Here is a 27,992-nt window from a genome sequence, read left to right as displayed (position 1 = left end):
AAGCAAACTTGAAAACACGCCTCTTTCACCCATCTGGCTCGTCCCTCCTTCACTGCCTCTCAGATCTTGCTCCTGCAATGAAGCCACACAGGCAGGGAAGTAGGGGCGGGCCAGATGGGTGAAGGAGGCGTGGTTTCAAGCTTGCTGAGAAAACCACGCCTCCTCCTCCCGTTTGGCCCGCCCCTCCTTCCCTGTCTGTGTGGCTTCATTGCAGGAGCCAGATTTGAGAGGCAGTGAAGGAGGGGCGGGCCAGATGGGAGAAGGAGGCGTGGTTTTCTCGGCAAGCTTGAAACCACGCTTCCTTCACCTGTCTGGACCGCCCCTACTTCCCTGCCTCTCATATCTCGCTCCTGCAATGACGCGACACAGACAGGGAAGGAGGGGCAGAGCAGGCAGGAAACCGTGCTGCTCTCCTTTTGATTCTCATAGACAGGACACAGACGCTGCACACGCTGCATTCGGACTATAAGACACACACACATTTTCCTCCCATATTGGGAGGAAAAAAAGTGCATCTTATAGTCCGAAAAATACGGTACTTTATTTTTTCATTATATTTTTTTTTAAAGCCTCTTTTTTCCCCCACTATTTTATGGGAGATTCTATACATTACTATTGCGGCTGGTCATAGACCCCCCCCCTCCCCCCCAATTTTTTTTTTTTTTTTTTGCTTAACTCGAGTATAAGCCGAGGGAGGCCTTTTCAGCACAAAAATTGTGCTGAAAAATTCGGCCTATACTCGATTATGTACGGTACCTATTTTTAGTAGATGCCTTTGTATGGAATAGTGCAAGCTTCTGCACTATGCCATACTGTTAAAAACTGGAACCCCTGGAGCATACTGACAAAGGCATAAATAATACTTTTTTGCTTTTGTTAGTATAATGAAGCCTGTAGGTTTCTTTAACTGTATACTGCAGGCATGGTATAAAAAGACAGACTGAAACAATTGTAACTAAGATTTTGGTATCATGCTGTAATGGTTTTCAGGAAATTGTAATTAGGTAAAAACAAGTGTAAAGCTCCCCAAACTGCACTCCCCTTCCTCAATACCCTTGGCAGATGTTGTAAGGCCACCATACACATAAACTGCCAGTGAATATTACAGTCTGAAATGGGAGAAGAGGACACACTATGGTTAGTACTATTGCCACCAATGGGGTCCAGCATATATTTTTGAAGAACAATATTGGCATCTGGTATTCAGATGACTTTTACTAGATATTCCAGTTCAAAAACATAATACTGGTAGGTGAGACAACTTCTGATACTGTGGTTGCTACTGGTTTCGTCTAGTAGTGAAGTTAGACTAAGTACGGTAATCTGTTGCATGATGTCTCATTTTATTTTTACTGGTTTTAAAGTATATTTGATGAATATTTATAAGTAATGAGTATTTAAAGAAGCAATACTAGTTACTAATATTCATGTCCGTATTCCAGTAGTAGGTGAATGACATATAGACAGTAAATTTACATAGATGGATGGAAATTCTGATTTGTCACCCCTACCATATATATGTGACTAAACACTTCCTCACATGTCATAATAACATGACACCAGTCACATCAGTAAGACTGGAATATCCTGTTAGCTTCACTCATCGATGTATTCATGTGAAACTGATGCACATTTATGACTGATAGAGGGAACTCAAACCCTAAGCCAGTACTGTCAGCACCAAAGTCCATCATCACCAGGACCATCACAGTGACATGTGTACAGTGTTATAGTATGTACAGGCAAATCATGACAATTAAACCACCTGTCAAGTTGAGGATGTGACTAGTGAGGTTTTGTTCATGTGTTCATTTATGCTGTAATCCCATCTGCAAATGCACCATGTGTCCTCTTCCATAAAGATCAAGTTTTTCAGTCTGGTCACGCATTCCTCACATGCCCCAAGTGTGAGAGAGATGGATAAACAGACAACTATGAACGCAGCAGTATATACTGTATACATATATACTGCAATACTGCCAATATTCCATTGTTTTGACAGGTATATGTACTTACATCTATTTGATTCACTTATATGTTCATCTATCTATCTATCTATCTATCTATCTATCTATCTATCTATCTATCGTCTATATTCTGTGCTACGCCATAAAATGAGTTTACTCTGCCACTCAATTTGTCCTTTATCATTAATGTTAACGCCCCACATAGAGAGCCGCAGCCATGAAGCGTTGCAGAGCAAACGTGGCGGAAACGCATTGTGTTTTTTTTTCTATAGCCATTTTCACAGACAGTCCGCAGAGTTTTCCTCAGTGGACTTTCTTCTTCTATTATACCTGCACGGAAAATGCTAGTGTTTCCGTACATATAATTGACATACACGCGTTTTTGAAATCGCAACGTATAAACTGCAGATTTTTTACTGTGATGTGTGGATGGGATTGGTCAGAATCCCATCTACTTTGCAGGTACTGTTAAGAAATGGCATTTTTTGTGGCAGCCAAAATGCCAATTTTTGTGCAACATGGGGCGCCGACCTTAGTCACAACTTTTTCTGGTGCAGTAACCAACATTCTTCTTTTTACAGACTTAGGTAGATATTTTGAGGCTGACACATTTTTGACAATAAGAAACAATGCAGATGAATAACAAGCTAAACCTGTTGTAATCATTTCACACATCTTTGAGTATGCGGTGTTTTCTGCCGTGCAAAATGCAGGAAATCAGAAGCAAATGCTGATAATGAAAGTGATGACTACGTAAGTATTAATGTACAATTGACCTCAGTGGCCATGTCTTCCTCCTTTGTGTTGACTTTTTAAGGCTTCCAAGTTAATGGTTGGCATACCATAAAACTATATGAAATTAAACTAATTCAATAGGAAAAAGCAAAACTCAGATCGGCACTTACGAGCTATTAAGTATCTGGAACTTCTCTCCTTTTTGAAAACTTAGGTCATCTTCTGTTCTTGCTTCATAGTCATAAAGAGCCACAAAAAGTGTAACTCCTGAGGAATGAAAGCAGATCACATATTAAGTGGCGCTACATTAGCTCATACATTAAATACTTCTGCAGTTACAATGGAACCGATTCAATCCATATGTTATGAGTTAGCGTAGGCTCTACTAGTTTGTACTAAACATAATTTCCCCTTTAATCAATGGGACTCATTTTCATTGTGGAGAGCGAAGAATGCTTAACAAAGCTGGAATTTAGTATCTAGTGCTTTAGTTCACTTAATGTTCTGCAGAAAAATGCTCGCTATATTGGAACCATTTCATTGTTTCTGGGCTTGGTTGTCCTGAGTAATGTCAAGTTTTGGCAGCAATATTTTTGTATAAACACAAATTTTGGTTTCCCTTCTCTTCCATGTTATATGGGACCATATTTGTCAGAAGGATTAAAGGTCACATCCTATTTATTTCTACCTCAAACTAGAGCATGGCTATCTATCATTGTCACCATTGCGAACAGTTCTTTAAAGAGAATAGAAAGTGAATTGCTTCCTGAACTCTTAAAGGAAAATTACTATGTAAATAAATGAGGCAAAAATAAAATAAAAAAAAAAAAATAATAAAAAAAAATAATATATATATATATATATATATATATATTATATATACATATATATAAAAACAAAGGTAGAGTTTTATTTTCACTCAAAAAGGTAGTGCAGCAACGAAAGGAAACAATGCAAAAAATAAATACCTGCCTGGCTAGGCTCTAACTAAACATGGGTTACCTCATCTAAAATATCAGAAATAAAACAGCCTGTAGAATCACTCAGGAAACAGCTCCAAAAATATGACCTTTTTCTTTCACTCTCCAGCCAAGCTCCGCCAAAGTGTTGCTGCTGGAGCAACTTCTTATGCCTCCTTGACGAGGAGACTCTCTGCAGTGTGGACTGGAGGGGGGTGGAATGACAAGTCCCACTACCAATCCTACCTGCCATTCCTAAAAATCCAGCCCAGTAACCGGAACTTTGAAATAACACTCAGCAGACAGAATTATCTGCTGAGAAATGTTCTTTCTGGAGTTTTCTCAACTCACCCACCTTAGTAGTCTGGGTGAGATGTACACCCCCCCTTCATTACCTGACCAGCCATCGGCTTACAATATATATATTATATATATTACAATATATATTATATATATCTTAGATAATATGTTGCTTCTGCTTTAAAAAAAAAAAAAAAGACAGTATGTTATCAAGCTTATAGTAGGCAAAGCTTTCTTTTTGTTTACTGGATTGTCTAGCATTAGAAATATGTAGTGCTTGTTCCAATAGATACTTTAAAACATCTGTGAACATGTGGACATTGAATTTGTCTGCAGACATATGCTTTACAGAATGACAAACTGGATAGTGCTGATGCTGGATGGAAAGTGCACTGAGTTCAGTCACATTCATTTATGTAGCACAGCTGGATTCTCTTTAAAGAAGCAGACAAAAGGGTTAATTCCATCTCCACCTATACTATATATTCAATGTCTGTCGAGTTCAGTCATGTATCCCTTATACAAGATACAACTTACATACTGCTTGTAACAAATCAAACCCCTGTATAGACACACACTGCAGCAACTGGACACAACCAAAACACTGCCCACTCAGGTGGTCAATAACTTTGTGGTAGAATTGTGCAGCCATTGACCACCATGTTTGGCAGCGGTATTGTCCATGTACAGTTTCCATGTGTGCTGTACACTGAAGCTGCCCATGTACATTAGATGAATGTTGGCTGAACTCCTATACAGGTGGACTGGTTTGTAATGTAATGTGTAAGGGGGTGTCTTGACGTAGGTAAAAGAATCACTTTGGCAGTGGCTCATTGATTTCTCCCCATAACAATAAATATACCTAGAGTCGGCATTCGCGTAGTGGAGATGGGCAATAGCTTTATTTAACCTGATGTGTACAGCTTATATAAAATTCAGACTTTGATGTGTTTATAATTCTGAATGGAGTCTTCTAACTCGCTGATCAACATCACCAATAAAGTAATGAGATTATAAACTAGGAAATATTACCAGAAGTCATGTATAACCTAGACTACTCTTACTAGTTCACCTCTGTGCTGAGATACAAGCTAACAACGCTTCCTGTCTTTGTTCATGCTGGGAGAGGTGTAGCAAAGTTACTGCAAAGGCTGTATTCACACTACAGCTACAGTGAAAGTTAGAGGTGTACATCAGGTGGATAGCCATATATATTTATAGCTATTTCACAGCAGTGCCATGCATGCCATCGGCTCCCATGTCATTTTTTTTTTTTTAAAGTACACAATGAAATATGAATTAACCACTTAGTGACTGGTCATAGGCCTTAAAGAGGGAGGAGGAAATAGCCAGTTCATTTCTCTGTGTAGAGGCCGAACCATGTCACCTAATTTTTTGTAAGTGTATGAGGTTTTGTTTTTTAGCTAAACCTGCCCGGCTGACTCAGCTAAACATGCACTTGAGAAAGGACCCGTGGTGGTCCGAAACGCGTCGTGCCTTTAATTGTTTTTACAATAAAAAGAACCTACCTTCTACCACTACAGCTGCTTTTCCTGCTATTATTCAAGACCTACCAGTGAGCGCAGACCCTTGCCCTCCAGTATTCTATCTTCCTTTTCCGGTTCTCCGGTGATTTTGCTGGTTCTGCTGCCACTCCCACCTGGATTTTCACTTCATATGTGATTATAGAGGCCGTGATTATCACAAACTCTTCAGGTGAGAGGCCAACTGGTATATTTATCTCAATTTATAATTTTTACAAAACTAGTAACAATACTACACTCAGAGCGCTCGGTGTCTCTCTCTTTTTTTTTTTTTTTTTTTTACTGTTTTTTAGCTGTAGTGTCTAAAAGCTACATTTTGGGATACATATATCTCATTGATAAACTTTTATTAACTCTTCTTGGGAAGGAATAGAAAAAAAAAATAGAATTCTGCCACTATCTTTTATTATCTATATAGTTGTAGCATACACTGTGCAGCTTAAATAGCCAGATAAATTCATTCTCTGGCTTGATCCAATTACATTTATGCAAAATTTGAATATATATTTTTTTAATGTTATAGTTGTATTGCTCAGATCATTACGGATGTGATAATATTCAATAAGTGTGTTATGTGTTTTATTTTTTTTTTATTTACAAAACATTTTGGGATAGGGGAATTCATTTTTATTTTTTATATTTTTTTCAATTTTTTTTTCTTAGTCCTCCTAGGGAATTCTATGATTGCTTCCATAATACACTGCTCTGCATATTTAGTGCAATGTATTATGCTATCTATGTGACTCTGACAGGTAGCATATTAAGCTGTGCCTCTCAGAGCCCCTTCCCTACAAAATCAGTTAAATACCTAGGCTTCTATTGATTGGAGCATCTAAGGGGTTGAAAACCTGGGACTGAAAATTTTCCAATCACGGATATCAAGAGTGAGTGCCTGGCTATAAGCGCACTTCCAGGAACTGGCTTCCTATAGTTGGGAGACCACACATGGTTCTGATGCTTATGCCATAGAAAATCAGAGGAATGGCCTGTTAGAGACCGATGTAGAAAGTCTATTGCTCGATCTCTAAGTGGGTTGATGAATAATTTAGCATGACTCAGTACAGTAGAGTTTGCTATTCCTCACAGCAGAAAAGCCGGTATAGCTATGAATATCAGCCTGACAGAGGGGGCTTGCCTTGGGTGAATGAAGCCTTTTGGATATGTTTGATGTATTTGAAGGAAACTTTCAAATGGAGAATTTGCTTATAACAGTCAATACAGTTTTACTGTTCATATTTCATGTCCCTTAGGCCCGGTTCACATCAGCGTTCGTGTTTCTGTTCGGGGAGTCCACTTGGGGACCCCCCCGAACGGAAAACCATGCGCATTAAAAAGCGGTTACCTAAGAAACCACATGGAACCCATAGACTATAATGAGGTCCGTGTGGTTTCCACTCTGTGTCCGCGCGAATCATGTGGAGAGAAAAGTGCGGCTTGCAGTACTTTTCTCTCCGCATGTTTCATGTGAAAACCACACGGACCCCATTATAGTCTATGGGGTCCCTGTGCTTTCATTGCTCACCACTTTTTAATGCTTATAGGTTTCCATTGGGGGGTCCCCAAGTGGACTTTCTGAACAGAATGATGTGAACCGGGCCTGAAAAAATGGAAGTGCATCCTGATTGAAAGGTATGGGCAACTGATTCACTTTACAATGGAGCAGTTTTGAGTTTATATGTCAGGGCGTTACCACAGATGGTTACTTGAATCCTCAAAATACCTCTGTTGCAAGGATGGACAAGGACAGAAGACACATGTTGTCACAACAACCTAAAGCAGCCTTTGATTTTGGCCTATAACTGCAAGAATTAATATTATCACGTCAATAGGCCTAAAAATATAGTTGTGACTGTAACCATTCTATGTCATGCCCGGGGTCCAGGAAATAAAAAAAATGTGCATTTGTTCCATAAAAAGAACTGATGTCAATGTCTGTAAAGTGCTGCGGAATATGATGGCGCTATATAAGTAAGCATAATAAATAAATAATAAATAACTGATGAATGTCAGTGATATTCTATCCCTGACAAATAAAACACTAACTCTATTTGGACAAAATTCCTTTTCTGGCTTCTTAGACCTGGGGTGACCCTTAAGCTTTTATAAGCACTATGAATGTGACATGGATTGGGGAATGCTATTATGTTTATTTTATTTCTTATAACATCTCCAGATGTGTATAGTTAAAACCAATACAGAACACCAATGATAATATTGGGCTGAGTATAACATTTCAAGTTTTTCTTTATTTACGAAATATTAGCTAGTAATTTATCATGAATACAAATTTTAAAAAAGGGGAAACATAATTTTTTGACATGGAATTTGTGACAACCTAGATTTGGCACCGAAATTTGCAAAATCTATAATAAATTATAATTATTATATTATTTATTTATTAAGCCCCACTTTGTGTTTTTTTTGTGCCAGTCCAGGAATGAGAAGAAATAAGAAGTATACCGTAAGTGTTTACTATATATTTTCCATTCCTTTTGTAGCCATTCTTGGCTTTGACTCAAAAAACTGCTGCAAAATCTGCAACAAAATAGCAGCTTTTCCACAACGTGAGGTCTTAGTTTTAGGGTGCACTCACACAACTGTATTTTTGGTCAGTGTGCTGTCCATGTCAGCAAAAAGCTGTACACAGCAGTCAATGCTGTCTCACTAAAGTAAGGCCTTACTGAGATTTGCATCGGCATTCACATTTCTGAACCCATGAGCTCAAAATACACACTGTAAACTTTCTCACCATGTATTTTTAAGTGTTATGAGTCACGGAGTGAAGTGAGATGCTGAACATCAAATGTCAGAAATGATACTATCATGTAGCTAAGGTGGTCTTGACCTTTAAATTTAATTCTAAAGGTAGCTATACACATTACAATACTTGTTTATTTTGGTGGGAAAGGCTATGTGTATGAGGCCAGGGCCCCATGTTGCGAAAGTTCGGCGTTTTAGCCACATTGGGAATGCCACAGCAAAAAAAGCTGTGCTTTACAGTACCTCCAACGTGGATGGGATTCTAGCTAATGCCATCCACACATTGCAGAAATAAATCCGTAGTGGAAATGCTGGGATTTCAAAAACACTTGTGTTTTTATAAATCTCCACAAGTCAATTACACCTATGAAAACACTGGCGTTTTCTGTATAGGAGTAATAGAAGCAGAAAGTCAGCAAGATAAAACTTTCTGTGAAAAGTGCTGCGGGAAAAAACACATTGTGTCCCACCGTCGTTTTTTCTGCATCATTTTTTGGCTGCGGCTCGCTACGTGGGGCCTTGTCCTGAGGTTCACTTAACAGGAGACGTCATATAGAAATAAGATTGGCCACTGGATGCCAAAACCTTTTGTTCATTTTGTTCACACCTGCCTTTGGTAATCCATTTGGAGAGTCCGCGTGGGGACCCCCCCCCCCCCCCGAACGGAATACCAAAAGTATTTGCAAGCAGTGTGACTATAGACTATAATGGGGTCCGTGTGCTCTCTGTGCGGTGTCCGCACGGAACATGTGATCAGAAAAGTACTTTGTGATCTAGTTTCATGTCCGCATGATCTGTGCGGGCAGTGAATGAAACACATGCACATTTGGCCAAGCTAAGCATGCATGTGGAAGGGAACAGGGGTTAGAAGGGTTAGCTGTTGACCGAACAAGACCATAGTTATGTAAACTGTATGACCAGCATTAAACATTGCAAAATTAAAAAAATAAATAAAAAAATAACAGTTGTTGTAGTGTAAATGCTGGCAGTCATTCCATTTTAGCAACTAATTTTTCCTAACTATTGATCATTATTATTGCCTTAACTAGACAGCCTAGTTTAGTTTAAGGGTCTGTAGGCTAGTTCAATTCATATAAAAATGACACAGAATGACTGAAAACGAAAAGTGTTACCTGTTCCCCCTCTTGTGCGCAAGGTTCCTGTGTGTGACGAGGAATTCACGCCCCCAAAGACTGTAAGTCCCTGCCCTGCACTCCCATGGAAGTTGTTGTAGTTTGGAATGGTGGTTACAGTGAAGCTTGGATAGTGCTGCGGAGTAGGATCTGTCCCATAGCGATACCCCAAACTCTGAGTTAAACTGTTATCTCTCTCATCTGTCAGTTTGGTTGCTTCTTTATCCTTGCATTGCACACAGCCCATTATCTATATCCCTGAAAAATAAAGAAAAAGACATAAAGATAAAACATATTGTTAAGCAATTAAATGTGACAGTGAAACAAAACAATGGCCTTCAGTATGCCAAGCGCTACAGTGGTGATAGTAATTACCTTCTAAGTGATATATTACTAATTCTGTGTACACAACACCCTTCATCCATCCCAACACAAATCTACACAGTTATACTGCTGAAACCCGTTTTCTGCATTTGATATAATTCTGTACAAGCTGTGAAAATTGGACTAAAAATGTATGTAATGATATTTTATGGTTTCTAGACGTGAGAAAACCTTGACGTGAGGAAAACTTGCACAAAAATATATTCACTGAATGAAAGTCAGCTCAATTAATGGATATGTACTTGTTCTCATTGATTGTACCAATTATATTGCATCAATGCCATCCTGTGTCATACCGCCATTGGCTATAGGATACATATGTCACTAACTGTATACTATCCAATCAGGATTACCGATGTGTGGCATGGCATATAATGTCATAATTGCCCGGGACTAATTAAGAGAATAAATTATTTTTTCCTTTCAAACAATTAGAGGATATTAACACACAGATTTTTGTAGGCAGAATTTGAGGCAGAATCCACCTAAGGGCGTGTTCACACCAACACCCGGTCTCCGCTTTGCAGGTTTCCATCTTCTGCCCGAGAAACTGGACTGGAGACGGAAACTAGCAGTCAGTTTTCAAACCCATTCATTTGTTTGCAAAGTGTCCACCCGTGAACGTCTTCTTGCCTCTCCGCAGTGAAACCATTTTTTTTAACCGGACACAAAGTCGGACATGCAGGACTTTGTGTCCAGTTATAAAAAACCCGGTTTCACCGCAGAGACCAGAAGACGCTGACGGGCACTCACAGGCGGACACTGACTGCTGGGTTTCCATCTCCGGTTCAGTTTCTCGCGCAGAAGACTGAAACCCACAAAGCGGAGACCGGGCGCTGGTATATAAGTTAGTTCACAAATGCCCAATTGGCAAGTGCTCAGGTTCTCCCACCCTACTCCCACCTTATGGTTGACCCATGGCTCCAGCACTGTCCAGCTTTTCCCTATTCTGCACTTGTGGAGTATGACTCTGGTACTCTGCCTCCTTTAGACAACAATCTCAATGACAATGCTGGAGCCACCAATCAACATCAAGAAGAAAGACCGGGGTAAGAACTGAGGAGAGTCTGCACACTTCCTTTGTTCAGGACCATCCACTGGGCTCTTGGAAATTCATATAGGTTAAGGCCCCACCTAGCGAGCCACAGCCAAAAAATGCTGTGGAAAAGACTGGTGGAAACGCATGGCATTTTTTTCTGCAGTGTTTTTCCAAAGAAAGTGTTTTCTGCTCCTATGATACGTATGCGAAAAATGTCACCATTTCCTAAGGTATAATTGAGATATGAGATATCGCTCTCGTTTTTGAAATTGCAGCATTTCCGCTGCACTTTTTTTTCCCAATGCATGGATGAGATTAACCAGAATCTCATCCACTTTGCAGGTATTTGCGTATTTTTTCGCAATGTTGGGCTCTGGCCTTACATATGGAGTAAAAGTTTGTTTTCATAGGTCTCTATCTACAGCCATAAAGGAATTCTTCAGTGATATTGGTCTAATGAAGAAAACATCTGACAGATTTCCTTTCAGTGCAGCAACAAGACTTCATATCTAATGAGTTTAGGATCTGCTTAATAAAGATGGACACCCTGTTAAAGATTCAATTAACTTTATTTATTTCAAACTGCTAGTTATGTTACAAAAACAAGGAAAACATGAAAGAAATCCAGGCCTCCTGCATTTGTGGTGCACAGCATCATGTGTGAGATCCCCTTTCACCCAACATGGAGAAGAGTAATCCGAATATGTAAGCTGTTGGGTTGTTACTTGCATCCACCCACTGCTTAAGGCCAAAAATTTCACTGTGTGCCAAATGAAAAGCAGCCAAAAGAAGTGAAATGTGTCTGCAGGAGGCACTTTGCCACGCTATACACTAATGAACGTGGGATGAGGCAAGGGAATGTTCTGTACAAATCGGCACTCAGAGATCATGTTATTCTCTAGCAGGATGCCATCATTTACTGCCTTGTATATAGGCAATGGAAAAACTAAGAGTACTGACAATACAGGAGAGTAACAGCCAGATGCTATAGCACCTGCAGTGCTTACATGGCTACAGAATGTATAAATGTCACATATAAGTTCTGTACGGGTATATAGACAGCGCTTTTCTTTTCCAGACAAGAAGAATAGCTGCTCTGATACACCAGACTCACTTGCTACCCAAAGTGAATACATCATGTGGCAGAACTGCACTAAGATTGAGGTGTATTGTGCTTCAGACTGTGAAGTATACACTTCTCATCACTTACTTATATTCACTCAAGCTCACATACCAGGTAACGTGCCCTTTGTGTTACACATTAGACATGCTAAGAGACATCCATCCAACCTGTCCAGCCTATTATTCTGAAATCCAGGTCTAAAACCCTCATGAGGTGGAAGACCATTTATCTCATCTTAGAAACAAAATTCCTTTCAATATCAATACTGGCAGAATCAGGATAAATCCCTGAATCATTGACCAATCTCATATATATATATATATATATATATATATATATATATATATATATATATATATATATATATATATATATATATATATACACACACACTCAGGAAAGACATCCAGACCCCTTGTGAATGTATTTAGTGAATTCGCCATTACTGATTCCATTGATTGCTAGTAAGTAACCTGTCATGTTTGTGACATCACTGGTCCATCTCCTTTAAGGCCATTGATTGTTCTCAGCGGTCACATGGCGCACAGGACTAATAGCATTCAAGCAGGGACAGGTGAGTGTACTTTTTTTTTTCACTTTACCACTTCTACAGAGGGTTGACCATTTGGGAATGCTGTCTTTTCTTTGAAGATATAGGTATACGCTGTTTTTCTATCCATTAATACCTTTTTTGGACTGCATTTGTGTGGTTTATCCATATAACATAGAATTATAAATTATAAATAAAAAGACTGCTCATTTCAGTGCAAGAGAAGTTTTCATGAGCCATACATAATGTCTCATTGTTTAGATGTACACGGAGCCATATATCTATCTACTTGGAAGAATTTACAAAATTAGCATAGAAATTCTCAGACATAGACATATCAGTGTTACATGAATGACCCCATGACTGGGCCAGCCTCACAAATCATAACCAGAGTAATAAATCTCTAAGAAGGCAACAGTAAGTGTTACTTGTCTGTCTGCCCATCCACAAAACTCATTGAGAAACCAATTGAAACCTCACTGCAGTGAACGCACAAGAAGGCCATGTTCTAGTATTGTGAGGCCTGTGTTATTCACATGAACTGATTTAAAGGAGGATGTGCCACACAAAGCTATTCTTTCATTCCGAATTAATGTAATCTTGAAGGCTTTAAATATACTGACAAGTAATTATTTAAGGACATTCGGTGACTACTGTGGTCATTCCACCCCCATACAATTTTATTGACCATCTGCAGCATCTTTTATACTGTTACTATTCAGTAGCACATTTACCAGGACCAGTTATCGAGCCTTAAGTCCCCAAAATGTCTGGGCATGGTGGCTCAGTAGTTAATGCAACACAACCAAGGATATGTTTTGAAACAAAATAAAGAGAGAAAATTTTGATTGTGGGCCCATATGGTAACATATTTGTGGGCTGCACTAGCATATGATCAATGGAAATAAATAAATATGTTCCACAGCCATATAAAGGCATAAAACAGTAGGCTGGGAACATTTACACAGGTTGTAGAACTGCAAGGAGACCTATTATATAATAGAGGAACATTATTCTTCTGCTTCAGATTCCTCTCGGGAGGGGTGACTAATATCCACCATTGATGGATTGCTTAGAAAAATAGATTTATACACTTGTTTCACAGAAACTAGGATCTATATTATGCACATTGTAGCTGCTGAAGAACCTCTTTTTTTAAAAGAAAGGACTCTCAGATGTTAATGATTTTACAATAGCACAAGGCAAAGAAATTCATGCATATGCTTCTGGAAAAGATGAAAAGAGATGAGCAGCAAGTTAAGTCTTAAAGGGGCTCTATCAGCAAAATCATGCTGCTAGAGCCCCACATATGCGTGCATAGCCTTTAAAAAGGCTATTCAGGCACTGTAAAAGTTAAATTAAACTACCCCCCCCCCGTTTTAAAATAATAACTTAGAAAAGAATCTTCTCTACTTACGGATCGTGCACCCTGGGCGGGCCCTGGGCGGGCATTCAGGGTGCGCCGTCTTCTTCTTCCCCGCCTCTTCTTCCTCTGTCGTCTTCGGGTCCCGTCCTCCTCCGGCGCTTGCTCGCGGACACTGATAAAAAAAAAATAGCCCGGGCGCATGCGCAGTAGCCGTAGTAGAAGCCGCGTGCTACTGCGCATGCGCCCGGGCTGTTTTTTTTTTTATCAGTGTCCGCGAGCAAGCGCCGGAGGAGGACGGGACCCGAAGACGTCAGAGGAAGAAGAGGCGGGGAAGAAGAAGACGGCGCACCCTGAATGCCCGCCCAGGACCCACCCAGGGTGCACGTTCCGTAAGTAGAGAAGATTCTTTTCTAAGTTATTATTTTAAAACGGGGGGTAGTTTAATTTAACTTTTACAGTGCCTGAATAGCCTTTTTAAAGGCTATGCACGCATATGTGGGGCTCTAGCAGCATGATTTTGCTGATAGAGCCCCTTTAAAGCAGAGGATTAATCTTACTAAGATTTTATATAAAGTTGGGCATAGATACAACAAGGCAAAAACATGCCCTGGCTGGCATTAAACTATTTGTTTTGTTTTAAACCAGATTATATCACCGTTCATGTGAAATGGTTTGTGTGTACTGTCATTTCCAGACTATATCGGTACTATACACAGTAAATTTTGGTTGGAGGATTCCACAGATTTTGACAGAAGATGAGTGAGGGAAGACATAGATTGATTAGACAAGCATAAGGCCAGAGCCCCACGGGAGGGAAACGCCGTGATTTTCCCGCAGCGGAGTCATGGCGGGAAAAATCGCGGCGTTGTACAGTGCAGGCAAAGTGGATGGGATTCATGCGAATCCCATCCCCACTTTGCAGAAGAAATCGCAGCGCGGACACGCTGCGATTTGCAAAGCCATTGCGGTTTTGCAAATCGCAGCATGTCAGTTATATCTACGGAAACGCCAGCGGCTTTCTCGTAGATATAATGTTAAGAGAAAGTCCGCAGAGGAAAACTCTGTGAACTTTCTCTTAAAAGCGCTGCGGAAAGAACCGAAATGCGTTCACGTAGCGTAGGTTCCTGTGGGGCCTTAGCCTAAGGAAGGATATATTCCCAGCTAGCAGTCATATTTCCGTTTTTGCTGTAAAGCTGCATCTCCTAGCTGTGATTTCTCGAAATCATAGCAAAAAACTTAATCTAACTGTAATGTGAATATAACATTAAAATATTAGTTTTCAGTTGGAAAACATAACCCTGTATTATAAAAATACCTATTTGTTGGCTCTTGTTAGCAGATCCCTCAGTCCCACTGTGTGAATTGACTATTACTTTGTAATGTCTCTTGTTTGTACTTGAACCCTACAAATTGTACAGTGCTGCGGAATATGTTGGCGCCATATAAATAAAATGTATTATTATTATTATTTGTGAGCAACTATAAACCTAAGCCTTTGCCCTCTTCTGAATTAAAGCAGTGTGAGCGGATAGTCATCATTATTTTGGACCTCCATTACTTTTTGATTTATATTAACCTATATAATACCAACATATTCCACAACCGTTAATTAACAATGTGGTTTGTCTGCATCTGCTGGAAACTACTGTAATCCACCATTGTAAGTGGGCGTTCACACTGCCACTGTTACTGTTCGTTGCTGTCTTCCATCATTGGATGACAGTAAAAGGACATTCAACTATTGCAGAGAATGGTCAGACTGATTCTATGTCCTTTTCTTTTGACACTAATGTATCGTCTGTTACAAAGGTAAGCAAACATGACAGAAGATCGCTTCCATCATGTTGTTTATATTAGTGTCAACGGGAACGGACACAGAATCAGTCTGTGACCGTTCTCTGCAACAGTTTAATGTCCATTGCTGTCATCCTATGATGGAAGACAGCAAAGGACATTAACAATGGTAGTGTGAATGCCCCCTAACAATAAATATGGCCGTCTCTTCAATAGATGGGGGGAATTATCTTCTTACAGAAAACCATTGTCGGTTGCTTATTTCTCTGAGAATAAAAGAATCAGTCATTCTTGAACCGCCCAATTCCCCCCCCCCAATATTAGTCATTGCGAAGTGTAGAGAAGCTGGTCATACGAAAATCAATAGGTTTGGCCTTCATTAATGTAATATATATGAATGGTTTTAGCCTATAACTGTCTGACATATGCTCCAAGTCTAAATGGAAGAAAAAAAAAGTTTCAGACAAAATGCTACAATGTCAATGACAGTAATGCATATGTACAGTGTTTGTATAACAAAGTGAAATACCCAACAGCTACACAAGAGGATAAACACAACATCACTAAGAAAGTAAAATAGAGATTAAAGATGTTACAAGTTGCATGCTGTTTTTCTAAACGTTCCTTTCCCTAGGTTTTAGCTAGGAGAACTATTTACTGCACATGAAGTATTCTCAAGGGATCTTCTATAATGAGATGGTTAGGGAGCTGAATGCGACCTGCGTTTGTAATGCCGACAACAAGATTCAATCTTTATCTAGAGGGTAATCATCACAATATATGTTCTAGACAACACATACATGCTTAGAAGTCAACCAAAAGAAATTCTGCTTAGGTTGTAGTTATTTGCTAAGAGTTTTAGGTTTACTTAATTTGAAGGAACTCTATAAGTAAATGGAAGAATATTAAATAAAATAATAAATAAATAAAATAATAAAATGCTAATTTAATTTACCACCAAACTCTCATTTCCAGGTGCGTTCATATATACAAGGACAATGAATGGAAAAGGCACTCTCAGCACTCTTCATTGAATTCTCTATGTTGGTATTATCGCATACATCCCCAAGGCTACATAAATCGCATATACAACAATGAAAGCTAAATCTATTCATCATCATATAGTATTTTTTACTGTCTTTCCTAGATTTACCACTCATTGAGTTATCACTGTGTTATATGTGAGCTCTGGAATGAAAAGTGAGAAGGTACTGTATTGTTTCTGGTCCAAAAATCAAGACAGATAGAAAGAAATAATTTTCAATCAATTATTGTAATCTTACTTTTACTTCTTTCATGCTTGAAAACAATATTGAGCCACCGCAAATTTTAGGAAAATTGGAACTTGGCCCTTGAAACAGATGCTTCTTATTAGTTTCACACACAGAAAATGACCTTCCCATGACTACGGCGTAAATAAGAAATACAGGATAACACTCACAAAGTGTAGAGCGGCTGTGCTCACTGTTCACTCAGTGCATTACTTGTAAATCTCAGTGGTGAGACCATATCATTTTAGAGAACTTTTCAGAGTGAAAGATGTTGTCCAGGATCATATTTGGCTGCTCCAATATTTTCTTGCGGCAGAAGTCACCGCTGGTCCCAGGTCCCATTCCTTAGGTTACTAAGTGGCCTCAGCGATGTGACCGCTGAGGCCTTAGTGGCCTAAGGAAAAGACCTGGGTTGTCACAGGTAGTGATATCCCTTGTTCTTTGCTGGGGGCGCTGATTGGCCTCAGTGGTCACATGCAACAGGGGCTTCCGCCAGAAGAAAACACCGGAGCAGCAGGACTAGACCATACTGGCAGACGCTGGAGCATCGGGGACAGGAGAGTATGTTTTTTGTTTATGTGTTATTGATATATCTAATATTTATACTTTGTATGGACTCTTATTCACACTTTTTTTTTAAATTTTTTTTACAGTTTTTGAATTCAGTGGTGTTTTTATGAAAGTACATTGAGGCAGATTTGCTATTTTCAGTTACAACTGACATGTCACAATTTAGCACATTTAGGTTGAGATTAAATTTTTCTGACTAGAGCAAAAAGGAAGCATAACTTAAATGAGAAAAGGTGTGGGATAAAATATTACAATGTGTGCCCCCAACTGCACCAAAATTTTGGAATAAAATTCTGATCCAAAGTTAGGCCACTGAAAGGTGATATAAATTTAGTCCAGATAGTCCAAAAAAACACCAGATTTATCAGCCAGAATCAACCACTGCAAATATTCTGGCTTATTATCAGGCTTTCTGCCTAAGTGAACATTGTCTAATAACTACTAATAAATGTGGGTCACTATGCTCAAGATATGACATTTTTGTCATGTCTATAGAACCTTGTTCCTATGTGATACAAAATATCATAAAATAAAGTCTTGTAATAAATACCATTGGAACACATGAAATGTATGGTGTTTTTAACTGCATTTTAAAACACGCAAAAAAGTACATGTGAAAAACCCTATAGAAGAACAAAATGAAAGCATAGGTGACTGCATGTATATTCTGTGAATATGTTTTTTTACACTGTATGGGTTTTACGCATACTTGATGTTGTCCTGACGTATACTATAACATATATTATGATTATGTCATGATATTATGGCATATATTATGCTATAGACTGGGTGAACTTTTTTGTATCTTGTTTGACTGTGTCTGAGAAGAGATCACACAGCCTGAGCAATCGGAAGAGAAGATGTTTTGCCCATGAAGTTTGCATCTATTAGCACAAAAAACACCTATGTAAGGCAAATTTATTGTCTTTAAGGCCTCATTCACATCTGCATTGGTATTCTGTCCAGGGGAGTCCGCATGAGGATCCCCCCCAAACGGACTACCGAACGCAACTGCAAATCCGTGTACACTGAAAGCACACGGACCCCATAGGCTACAATGGGGTCCGTGTGCTTGCCGCCAGATCTCGACAGTGATCATGCGGACAGGAAAGTAGTTCACAATCTACTTTCCTGCCCGCATGATTTGTGCGGGCAGCGCGCGGAAAGCACATGGACTCCGCTTGCAGTTGTGTTCGGTAGTCTGTTCAGAGGGGTCCTCATGCGGACTCCCCCAGACAGAATACCAACGCAGATGTGAACGAGGCCCTACTTTTATTTTACATGCTGCAAGTCTTGTTAGGGCTAGTTCACACGGGGCGAGAGGGGGCAGATTTTGGCGCGGAATCCATCTCAAAATCCACCCCCTCACAATAGAGGTCTATGTAGACCGCGGCGTCTGCCTCGCGACATCACCCTCCGGACTAGGTCCATTCATGTGGGCCTAATCCGGACAGGTAAGCCACGACGGGATGCCGTGCACACGCAGAATCCCCCTGTAAACTAGCCCTAAGGGTTTTGAATTAATGATTTTTTTCAAATGTTTCCCGCCCTTACAGTTTCCATTATTGTCGGCAGCACATTGTCTATTTACATAAGAGGATACACTGTTGACAAACAATGATTTTTAGATCATCTGAACTGATGCAATTCAGACATGCAAGTGACACAACATTTCTCGTAAAATCAATGGACGCCCTTACACCGGGCAATGATCATGTATGTTATCATTCTAAAAAACAATAGTTTGAGGGATTATATGTTAATGGTCCTTAATTTATGTGTTTCTTCATGGCGGAACAAAAGTACCTTCGCTCCACACAGTTATGCCTTTGTATATATTAGATACTAGCTCCCCAACCCAACTCTGTACTTCACTTCAGTTTTCTAATAGCATGGGATCACATTAAAAAGCTGAAATGTAAAATTCCTATTCATAAAGGACATGAAAAAGACTACCTCTCCATCTGATTTCTTAGATTTGTACAGAATTGTTCCCTGTGAATATATTCTAGGTTATGAAAGCCTAGAGGACATCTTTACCAAGTACAAGAACAAGCACTTTCCCACAGACATTACATGCGTGTACAGAAGTGGTTAGCTTTTCTCTTGTGCTTGGTTTGCTCAGTATGCGCTGACACTAGTGACATAAATCAATGCGCAATAAATATGTGAAGGCGGATTAGCATAATTCACACATATTACCTCCTCATCTCCCTACTGAAAAATGCTTCCTTGATATTACACTTTGTTAAACTAGAGGTTGGTATCAAGTCAGTTACTGTATCTGACCTGCCTGAATAATAGTGTCCATCATTGTTTACATCGTTCACCAAAATGCTGCATCTGGTCGATTGTTGTAGGAAAAGACTAGACCAGTGAGGCCTACTTATTAATATTCCATGTCCATGTGCAGTAGTGGGGCAATCCAATATGCATGACGGATACACACATATTATTATATTACCCAACGCCTCATTAATAGCATGTTTCAGCTGTGCACCAGTTTCCCGGCCAGCCTTAAGGGAATAATATTGCTCCAGGCATTGTCACGGATGATAAATTAAAGTCACTAAGATGCACACGTATTGACTGCTGTGAGAGTGAAAGCCCTTCCATCCAGAACGAGTACAATGTATGGACTTTCCATGGGAGATGATGCCAGTACAGCGTGCAACAGGCTCATGTATTATATACACTTTTCTAGAAGGATCCTGTAACCTTAAGACAAAATGTACCCATCAGGTAGAAATGACTATATTTCAGGAATAAAGCTAGTAAATCAAGTCCTAAGGCCCCCTTGCTGAAAATAATCCAAATTACAGAGTACAAATTATTTTATTTGTATTAAAATATCACACAAAGAAAAGTCACTGTCACATCTGGTCCCTAAAAGGCTAGAACTGACTTCACTTGCCGAGATTATTTAAGGAACAGTTGTTGTGGCAGAACTGGCCTGCTGCCGAAAGGTCAGGGGGGCGGCTGGCAAATCCGTGCGGAAACACATTAGCACAAAGCTGCTGTTTGAGCAGGCCGAATCAAGTCCCCCCTCCCTCTTTTAATGGAAGAAATGAAAGACGAGTAGATTTACCCTCCGGAAATACAACAAAGAGCCACTCTGCCTTCTTTTCTTTTTTCATTATTACTTTCAAGGAGTTCCCTTGTCAGTGGATTCTGTGAATATTATGGCCTCATCTCTTGCAGAACAATGCAGGACTTCTCCTACTCGGTGGTATAGCTGTTGCTGTCCAGAAATCAGCTAGGCCCAGCATAATGTCCGCTGATGTCTTCACAAATATGCGCTCCATTAGCTATTCTGTAAAATACTGCTGGAGAACACATCTCTCTAAACCCAGCATGAATCCTCCGAGATCACATGAGGGAAAAACTCCCGTCATAAACATCAAACAAATGCTCCTTGGCAGTATACATCACTAAAGTGGGTTAGACAGAAGTCACGTCTATAGCCTTAACCCTCTAGTAAGTTTCAGGCAATGACACAGAAAATGAGATGTTACAAAGACTATGAAAGACTGTATTAGTGTTCAGAATATTTACCACAATCGTTTTTCTAGCCTCCTATAGTGAGATGTATACAATTTGCACCATAAGGCTATGTTCACACAAATGTGCGCATGCACAAATCTATGAAAAAATGGCACGGGAAGCACAAGGAGACAGTCATGTACATGCAGCTTTAGATTATAATGTATTATTATATCTATATTATTATTATGCTACCTTATAACATTGCTTGTTGGATTGACCTTGGCTTAGTAGTATGGTTCATGCACATATCTGTATCATAACTCCATAGTTGTAAGGGTGAATTTATACAGAGGAAAATGGCGCTGAATTTGGTGTGGATTCCGCGTCAGATTCAGTGCTGAAAAAAAAGTCTTCAATGGGTTCCTTTTTCTGCTAGCAGAAAAAGGAACCCATTGAAGTCAATGAGAGGCTTTTTTTTCCGCTGAATTTGACACGGATTCCACACCAAATTCAGCACCATTTTCTTCCATGTGAATGCACCCTGAAAAGCTTTAATATGTCACCCATAGAAATATATTGTCCCTAACTGAACTTCCGTATGATTTCATAGGGAGTCGCACAAACCTACCTGTATGAATCCAACAAAGACAATTGTGTCAAGCTCCATTGAACTCCATAAGCACCCTAAAGGTTAGTCACAAGGCTTCACAGCTAGGGTTGAGCCGATCTTGAGATTGCAAGATCGATTTTAAAATCCGATTTCTGATAATTTTCCAGTCGATTGCGATCGTGAAATTTGCTCTATCACCGATTGGAATCCGATCTTTTCCGATCCAGATCCTCAACCCTAATAAATGCTTTTCTATTGGAAAAGTCACTTTTAGGGTTGAGCTGATCTTGAGATAACTCTGACTTCGATCCCGCTGGAAAAGATCAGGATCGGAATTCAGATTGCGAAACTTACTCGATCGCCGATCGGAATCTGATCTTTTCCGATCCCGATCGCTCAACCCTATTCACAGCAGTGCACACAGCTCCATTGGAAATATAGATCAATTCACAGGTCTATTGTTTTAAAGGTCCGTGTGTCCAACCCATAAAAGAACATGCAGGGTTGTGTGAATAAGCTCTTACAGTGATATATTTTTATTTACACAATCCTAAAATAGTAGCAGATTTTTTTAAGTGGGTAGGTAACAAACCAGTAAAAAGTCAATGAATCATCACTTTTGTCCTGGCAATATGACCATCATGAAATAACATTACTTTGGAATGGGATGCATAATAGAATATCTGTAGTTCCCTGTAAGGGTAAATTCACAAGGGAGAAATCTATTGCAAAAAAATTGAGTCCTTCACCTGAATACGGTTGTTTATTGGAGCCCCTTTCAAGTGAATAGGAGAGTTGCAGAAATAGCTGTGCATGATCAAAAGCCTTCTGTATCTGTAGCCGTCACAGGGTTAAATGCTATAACAATGCACAGAAATGCAGGATCTCATACCTTCCTGCTGAGCACAAGGCTATGACCACAAACAATTCTACAGTCAGCGAGGTATTGTAGAAGCTGAAGGTGGTAAGCCACATTGCATATAGGTTTTATTTCACTATAATACTTTGTGTAAATAGAAGATATTGCTTCGGCTATGACCAGAAATAATAAAATAAAGCTAGAATTGTACATTAGTGACCTGCATATATAGTAATTTCCTAAAACAGTATATGATTATCACTGGTGGCTAGGAAGATGCTAGTGCCTTGAAAAACCATCACACATCAGACTGGTGTTTTTTAGTAGACTGGATTCTGCCTATAGAGCCTGTTCATGAACAGTAGGGCACTGGGGACCTAGACTCATCTGCATTGACTTTGTATGTGTCTGTGGTATGATTGTTTCCCTATTTGGGAGAAGGACTAATAGGGTCATTGACAATTTGTATAAAGTGCTGTGGAATATGCCTTGCTATATAATTAAAAGGGTTACTTAGCTTCCAAAAATTATTTGCAAATACATTCACAGCAGTGATAAATACTGTGAGAAGGTGACAGGCAAAGTGCTGGAGTCCCGCTATATCAGCCCCAGAGTTCTGACCTATGTGTTGTCCAGGGCGGGTCTAGAAAAGGTTTAAGCTGCAGGTGTGGGTCCTGAGGCTCGCTACTGGCCCATAAAAGGCTGCAGAGCTTGCACTTCAGGAAACCTCCAGGAAGTGGCTCGGTCTGTCCTGTAACCTTGAGTCCGGTGAGACCAAATTATGTTTGTTTTTTGTGTGGCTGACACATATAGTTAGGTTATTACTTGTGTTTAGTTAGTCACTCGGAAGAGCAGGAATTTGTTTTATTTTTGCCTGATATTAAGGCCTGGTTCACACCAGCGCCCGATCTTCGCTTTGAAGGTTTCCGTTTCCTGCCCGAGAAACTGGACAGGAGATGGAAACTGGCACGCAGTTTTAAAACTCATTCATTTGAATGGGTTTGCAAAGTGTTTGTCCGTGAACATTTGCTCTCCACGGCGAAACCAGTTTTTTTTTTTTAACCGGACACAAAGTCGGATATGCAGGACTTTGTGTTCAGTTAAAAAAACACGGTTTTGCCGCGGAGACCAGAAGACGCTCACTGGCGGACACTGAATGCCGTGTTCCCGTCTCCTGTCGGCAGAAGACAGAAACCCACAAAGCGGAGATTGGGCACTGGTGTGAACCCGCCCTAAAGTTGTATTTTGTTTTTGCTTATTTGTGTCTGAAGGGAAGGTTTATTTATTTTTCTGTTTTTCTAAATAAACCAGTTTGCTTCATATATTGTGTCTCTGTCTGGGTCTGCACTGCTGCATCTACCTTCCCCACAATACTCAGAGTTCCATTGTGCAGCCTTCCTTGGATTTATCTTAAAAGGCTAACCCCTTTAATGACTTCTTTGACGTAACAATCTTTTTGGCCAGACTGGGGAGTCTCCTGCTGCAGCCAGTTGTCTGACAAATGCATTATTGTGAGAATGAAGAGGAAGGACACAACTGTCTGGGGCACATTGGTTCAAAGGAAAAGAGAAGAGATTTGTGTACATTTTTTGTATGTTTTGTGTTCTTTTAAGAAGCATTTGTTCCTAAGATACATTTTGGTAATTGGACTGAAGAAGTCATTGAATTGTATATATTGTAATATATCAATGATCGTGATGATGAGGGATGCGAGATGTGGACTTGGAGGTGCTATAAACACTTCCCATTGAAATGAATGGGAAGTGTTTAGAAGAGCTCGCGTGTATGGCTTGGAATGAGCCGAGCGCTTACGCCGTGTGAAGGGGCCCTAAAATGTTCCAATCCTATTCATATAAACCCTTCACCCTGCTTGAGCCTGTGTGAATCAGAGGCCTGGGCACAGGATGATCAATGCCATTCTGTTTTATTTCAGTTCAGTATAGTTCTGTGTAAGAATGAAGAGATGTAAATCACTCAGCCGAGGGCAGTTGTTCAATATTACTAATCTGTTGTGACAGGAAAGAGCAGCATACAAACAGCAGTGATTCTTGATCCTTACGGCGTATAGTGAAGAAAGACATCATAGAAGATACAACTGTCTCCCAGATGGTATCCAATTTATCATGTAACAGAATGAAACACTTTATACAGAGAATAGCACAGGTGGAAAGTCAGGAGCTTCAGTCTACATTAATCTGCCATAGCAAGTCATGCCCACAGTTATACGCTCTGTTTTTTTTCTTTTATTGAGTTTTGTGAAAGGAACAAGTAATCATATAAAATGTGTTGTTGGGAATTGACAGACAATATAATAAAGTCAGAAACATCATCTGATCATTGGCTACCCCAAGAAGCAATAAAATATGACAACATACTTGAAGTGAGTAAAGCAGAAGGAAGTAAAAAAGGAAAGAGAGACCAGATAGGAAGGAACAGAAGATTTGTTCCAGAAGTGTGTGATATTCTATTTTGCGGCTAGGAGTCAGAGATGAACTGGGTTATTTTGAAGCATGGTAGGGCTTCATATGGGTTTTTACAGAGCTGAACATGGAAGAGAGAAAAAATGTCCATACACCCTAGACCAGAACCGGACTAACTTTAGGGCATGTCCACCATATATTAGATACTACACCCCATTATTCCCAATCTTAAAAAATAGGGGATTACCCAGCCTTGACTATTTGGGATGGTAAAAAGTACTAGTGCATAAGCTGATTCAACGATCAGGATGTTAATAGAGCAAGAAGATACAAAGGCTCATACCACCTACCACTCTGGCATCTCCAAAATCATTCTCCCATCTAAGTATATATTTGTGGGAAGTGTGGAATTCATTTTTGTTGAGAGGAGAGTAAGGACCCTTGTTGCGGAAAAGCAGCTTTTTTGTTGCAGATTTTGCAAAGCCAGGAGTGGATTGAGAAGAAGGGAAAAGTATAAATGCTTCCTGGATATTTTCCGTTCCTTTTGTAGCCATACTTGGCTTTGGCTCAAAAAAAATGCAGCTGCTTTTCAAGCTACATAGGCTTAAAGGCTGATGAGTCCTGTACGGACAGTGGAGTTGAGACAGATGGATTTGAAAGAGGGCAATCTGTGGAGTGCATCACAGTTAGTAAGCAGGCCCCCAACCCAGTGCTTCAGTTACAGCTACCTAATTATCAAGGTGATATCAAGTGAGAGGAAAATGCTGGCAATTTTAAAGGGATACTACCACTAAAACACTTTTTTTTCTAGTTACCACGTCGGAATAGCCTTTAAAAAGGCTATTCGTCTCTTACCTGTGGAAGTGCTCTCCGCCGCGCCGTTCGTTCAAAATACAGGTTTGTACCGGTATGCTAATGAGTTCTCTCGCAGCGATGGGGGCGTCCCCATTGCAGCTCGAAAACTCACCGCAGCGCCGCCTCTCCAGTCTTCAGTGTCCTCCCCTTGCCTCTTCAGCGTCTGTCGGACGCCTGCGCAGTATGCTCTCTGTTCGGCGAAGATTGCTGAACGTACTGCGCATGCGCGAAAGTGCGGTGCCCGCACTATGGCTGGGACCGCAATTTCGCGCATGCGCAGTACGTTCGGCAATCTTTGTCGAACAGGGCGTACTGCGCAGGCGTCCGACAGTACGCTGAAGAAGCAAGGGGAGGACACCGAAGACCAGAGAGGCGGCGCTGCGGTGAGTTTTCGAGCTGCAATGGGGACGCCCCAATCGCTGCTCCTGCGATGGGGACGCCCCCATCGCTGCAAGAGAACTCATTAGCATACCAGTACAAACCGGTATTTTGAACGAACGGCGCGGCGGAGAGCACTTCCACAGGTAAGAGACGAATGGCCTTTTTAAAGGCTATTCCGACGTGGTAACTAGAAAAAAAGTGTTTTAGTGGTAGAATCCCTTTAAGGGAGTTTCAAGGTAAGCTAGGTGAACTGTCCTGATAGTGAAGCCATATAGAAATGTTGGATTGTTGAAAATGTTCATATTGCAGTATGCCTTAGGCATATAGGTATTAAAAAGCTTGCCCACACACAGTAAAGGCTTCCCAGGAATGTCTCTCCCAGATTGCAGCATTTCCCTGGCCTGCTGGGTCACCAGATTTGTCCCCAATTGAGCATCTATGGGACCACCTTAGCAACCTACTGTACAAGTGCAGAGGTTCTACAAGTCCATTTGCATCATCTGTAGGCAAATGTGCCACAGGATACCATATATAATCTGTATAACTTCATGCCCAACCATATCTCATCTTGTACCCAGACTAGAGGTGGCCCAACAAGGTATAACACTCTCTTTTCTCCAATAAATTCGTCCATTCACTGTAATATTGCAATCATTTACATATATCATCATTACCTCCACATGAAGTTTACAACTACTCCTTGGTGCATTAATTTTGTGTCACTCAGTGTATTTTACCTTGCAAGGAGCTCATAAACTGGGATCCATACTTCAGGACAATAAACAATTTGGCCAAGTGGAGAGCCAGAATGTCGAATGTCTGAAAACTTTTTGTTGAAGCTGTCAGGAGCAGGTGTTAAATGTTTTAAGGGTTTTAATAGACTGCACAACTTCCAGTGGGGAAATATCCTGACCCATAAGAAAAGCTTGATCGTCAATATAAGAAGAAAGAACTGTTCGGCTGAGTTCAAACGTGTTTTTTTTTGGTCAGGATTTTGACGCGAAATCCGCGGTAATTTCTTTTTTTCGCAAGCAGGTTTGTTCCCGCTCGCGGAAAAAAGAAGCAACATGCCCTTTCTTCAGGCGGATCCCGCAGCTGAATCAGCTGCAAACATCTGCCTTGCAACACCTCCCTCCTAATCCAGAGCGGAATGCTGCGACTGCACCGGCATCCAGGCGCAGCTAGCTGTTTTTTGGTCCGGAATCTGAGGCAGCCTCCGTGTCAAATTCCGGACCAAAAAGCCCCGTCTGAACCCGGACTTAGGGAATCTGTTAGTTCTGAGGGGAAGGTTCCAGGCTTAGTATACACAAAGTTTAAATGCTTCTCAAAAGACGTTCAGTATATATTTTGTGGTTGGCAGTGATAGTGCTGTCAAAGCATTGGTGATTTAAGGAGATTAACGCTTAGCTTTTGCTTAATGTCTAGAGCAGGGATACTCCTGACATTTTCATTATGGATCCTTCATCTCACACCCACTGTCCCAAAGCCTCGATCTATTGCACTAATCATTCCTGCTGCATTCACACATTGCATAGGCAGAAGGGCCTTACATTATGTGTGGGGGCACTAATGGGCAACTATACTGGGGAGGTGTACTAAGGAGCATACTGTGAGGAGGCACAATAATGGGGCATTATACTATGTCTGCCACAGTATAATGCTCCTTAGTAGCTCTACACACAGTATAATGATCCCTAGTGCCTCCACCCACCATATAATGATCCTTAGTGTCTCCACACACTGTATAATGCTCCTTAGTGCCCCCAAGCACCATACAATGCTCCTTAGGGCCCCAAGCATAGGATAATGCTCCTTAGTGCCCCTATGCACAGTATAATGATTCTTAGTGCCCCCACCCACTGTATAATGTTCCATAGTGTCCCCAT

General features: G+C 40.4%; 1 protein-coding gene across 3 annotated transcripts in view; it reads right to left on the bottom strand.

Moving 5' to 3' along the window:
* The window catches only part of FYN (FYN proto-oncogene, Src family tyrosine kinase), a 141,006-nt gene that overhangs the window by 30,698 nt on the left and 82,316 nt on the right, over positions 1–27,992 (bottom strand). For all 3 annotated transcript variants that reach the window (XM_075268146.1, XM_075268147.1, XM_075268148.1), the window contains 2 exons: positions 9,399–9,656; positions 2,873–2,969 (listed from right to left, as the gene is read on the bottom strand). In XM_075268146.1, the coding sequence (XP_075124247.1) occupies positions 2,873–2,969; positions 9,399–9,645 (344 nt within the window). In that variant the 5' untranslated portion in view covers positions 9,646–9,656. The remainder of the gene's footprint in view (positions 1–2,872; positions 2,970–9,398; positions 9,657–27,992) is intronic.

Source organism: Leptodactylus fuscus, chromosome 3 (genome assembly GCF_031893055.1).
Source record: "Leptodactylus fuscus isolate aLepFus1 chromosome 3, aLepFus1.hap2, whole genome shotgun sequence".
Taxonomy (NCBI): domain Eukaryota; kingdom Metazoa; phylum Chordata; class Amphibia; order Anura; family Leptodactylidae; genus Leptodactylus; species Leptodactylus fuscus.
This window is presented reverse-complemented; position numbering and strand designations above follow the sequence as displayed.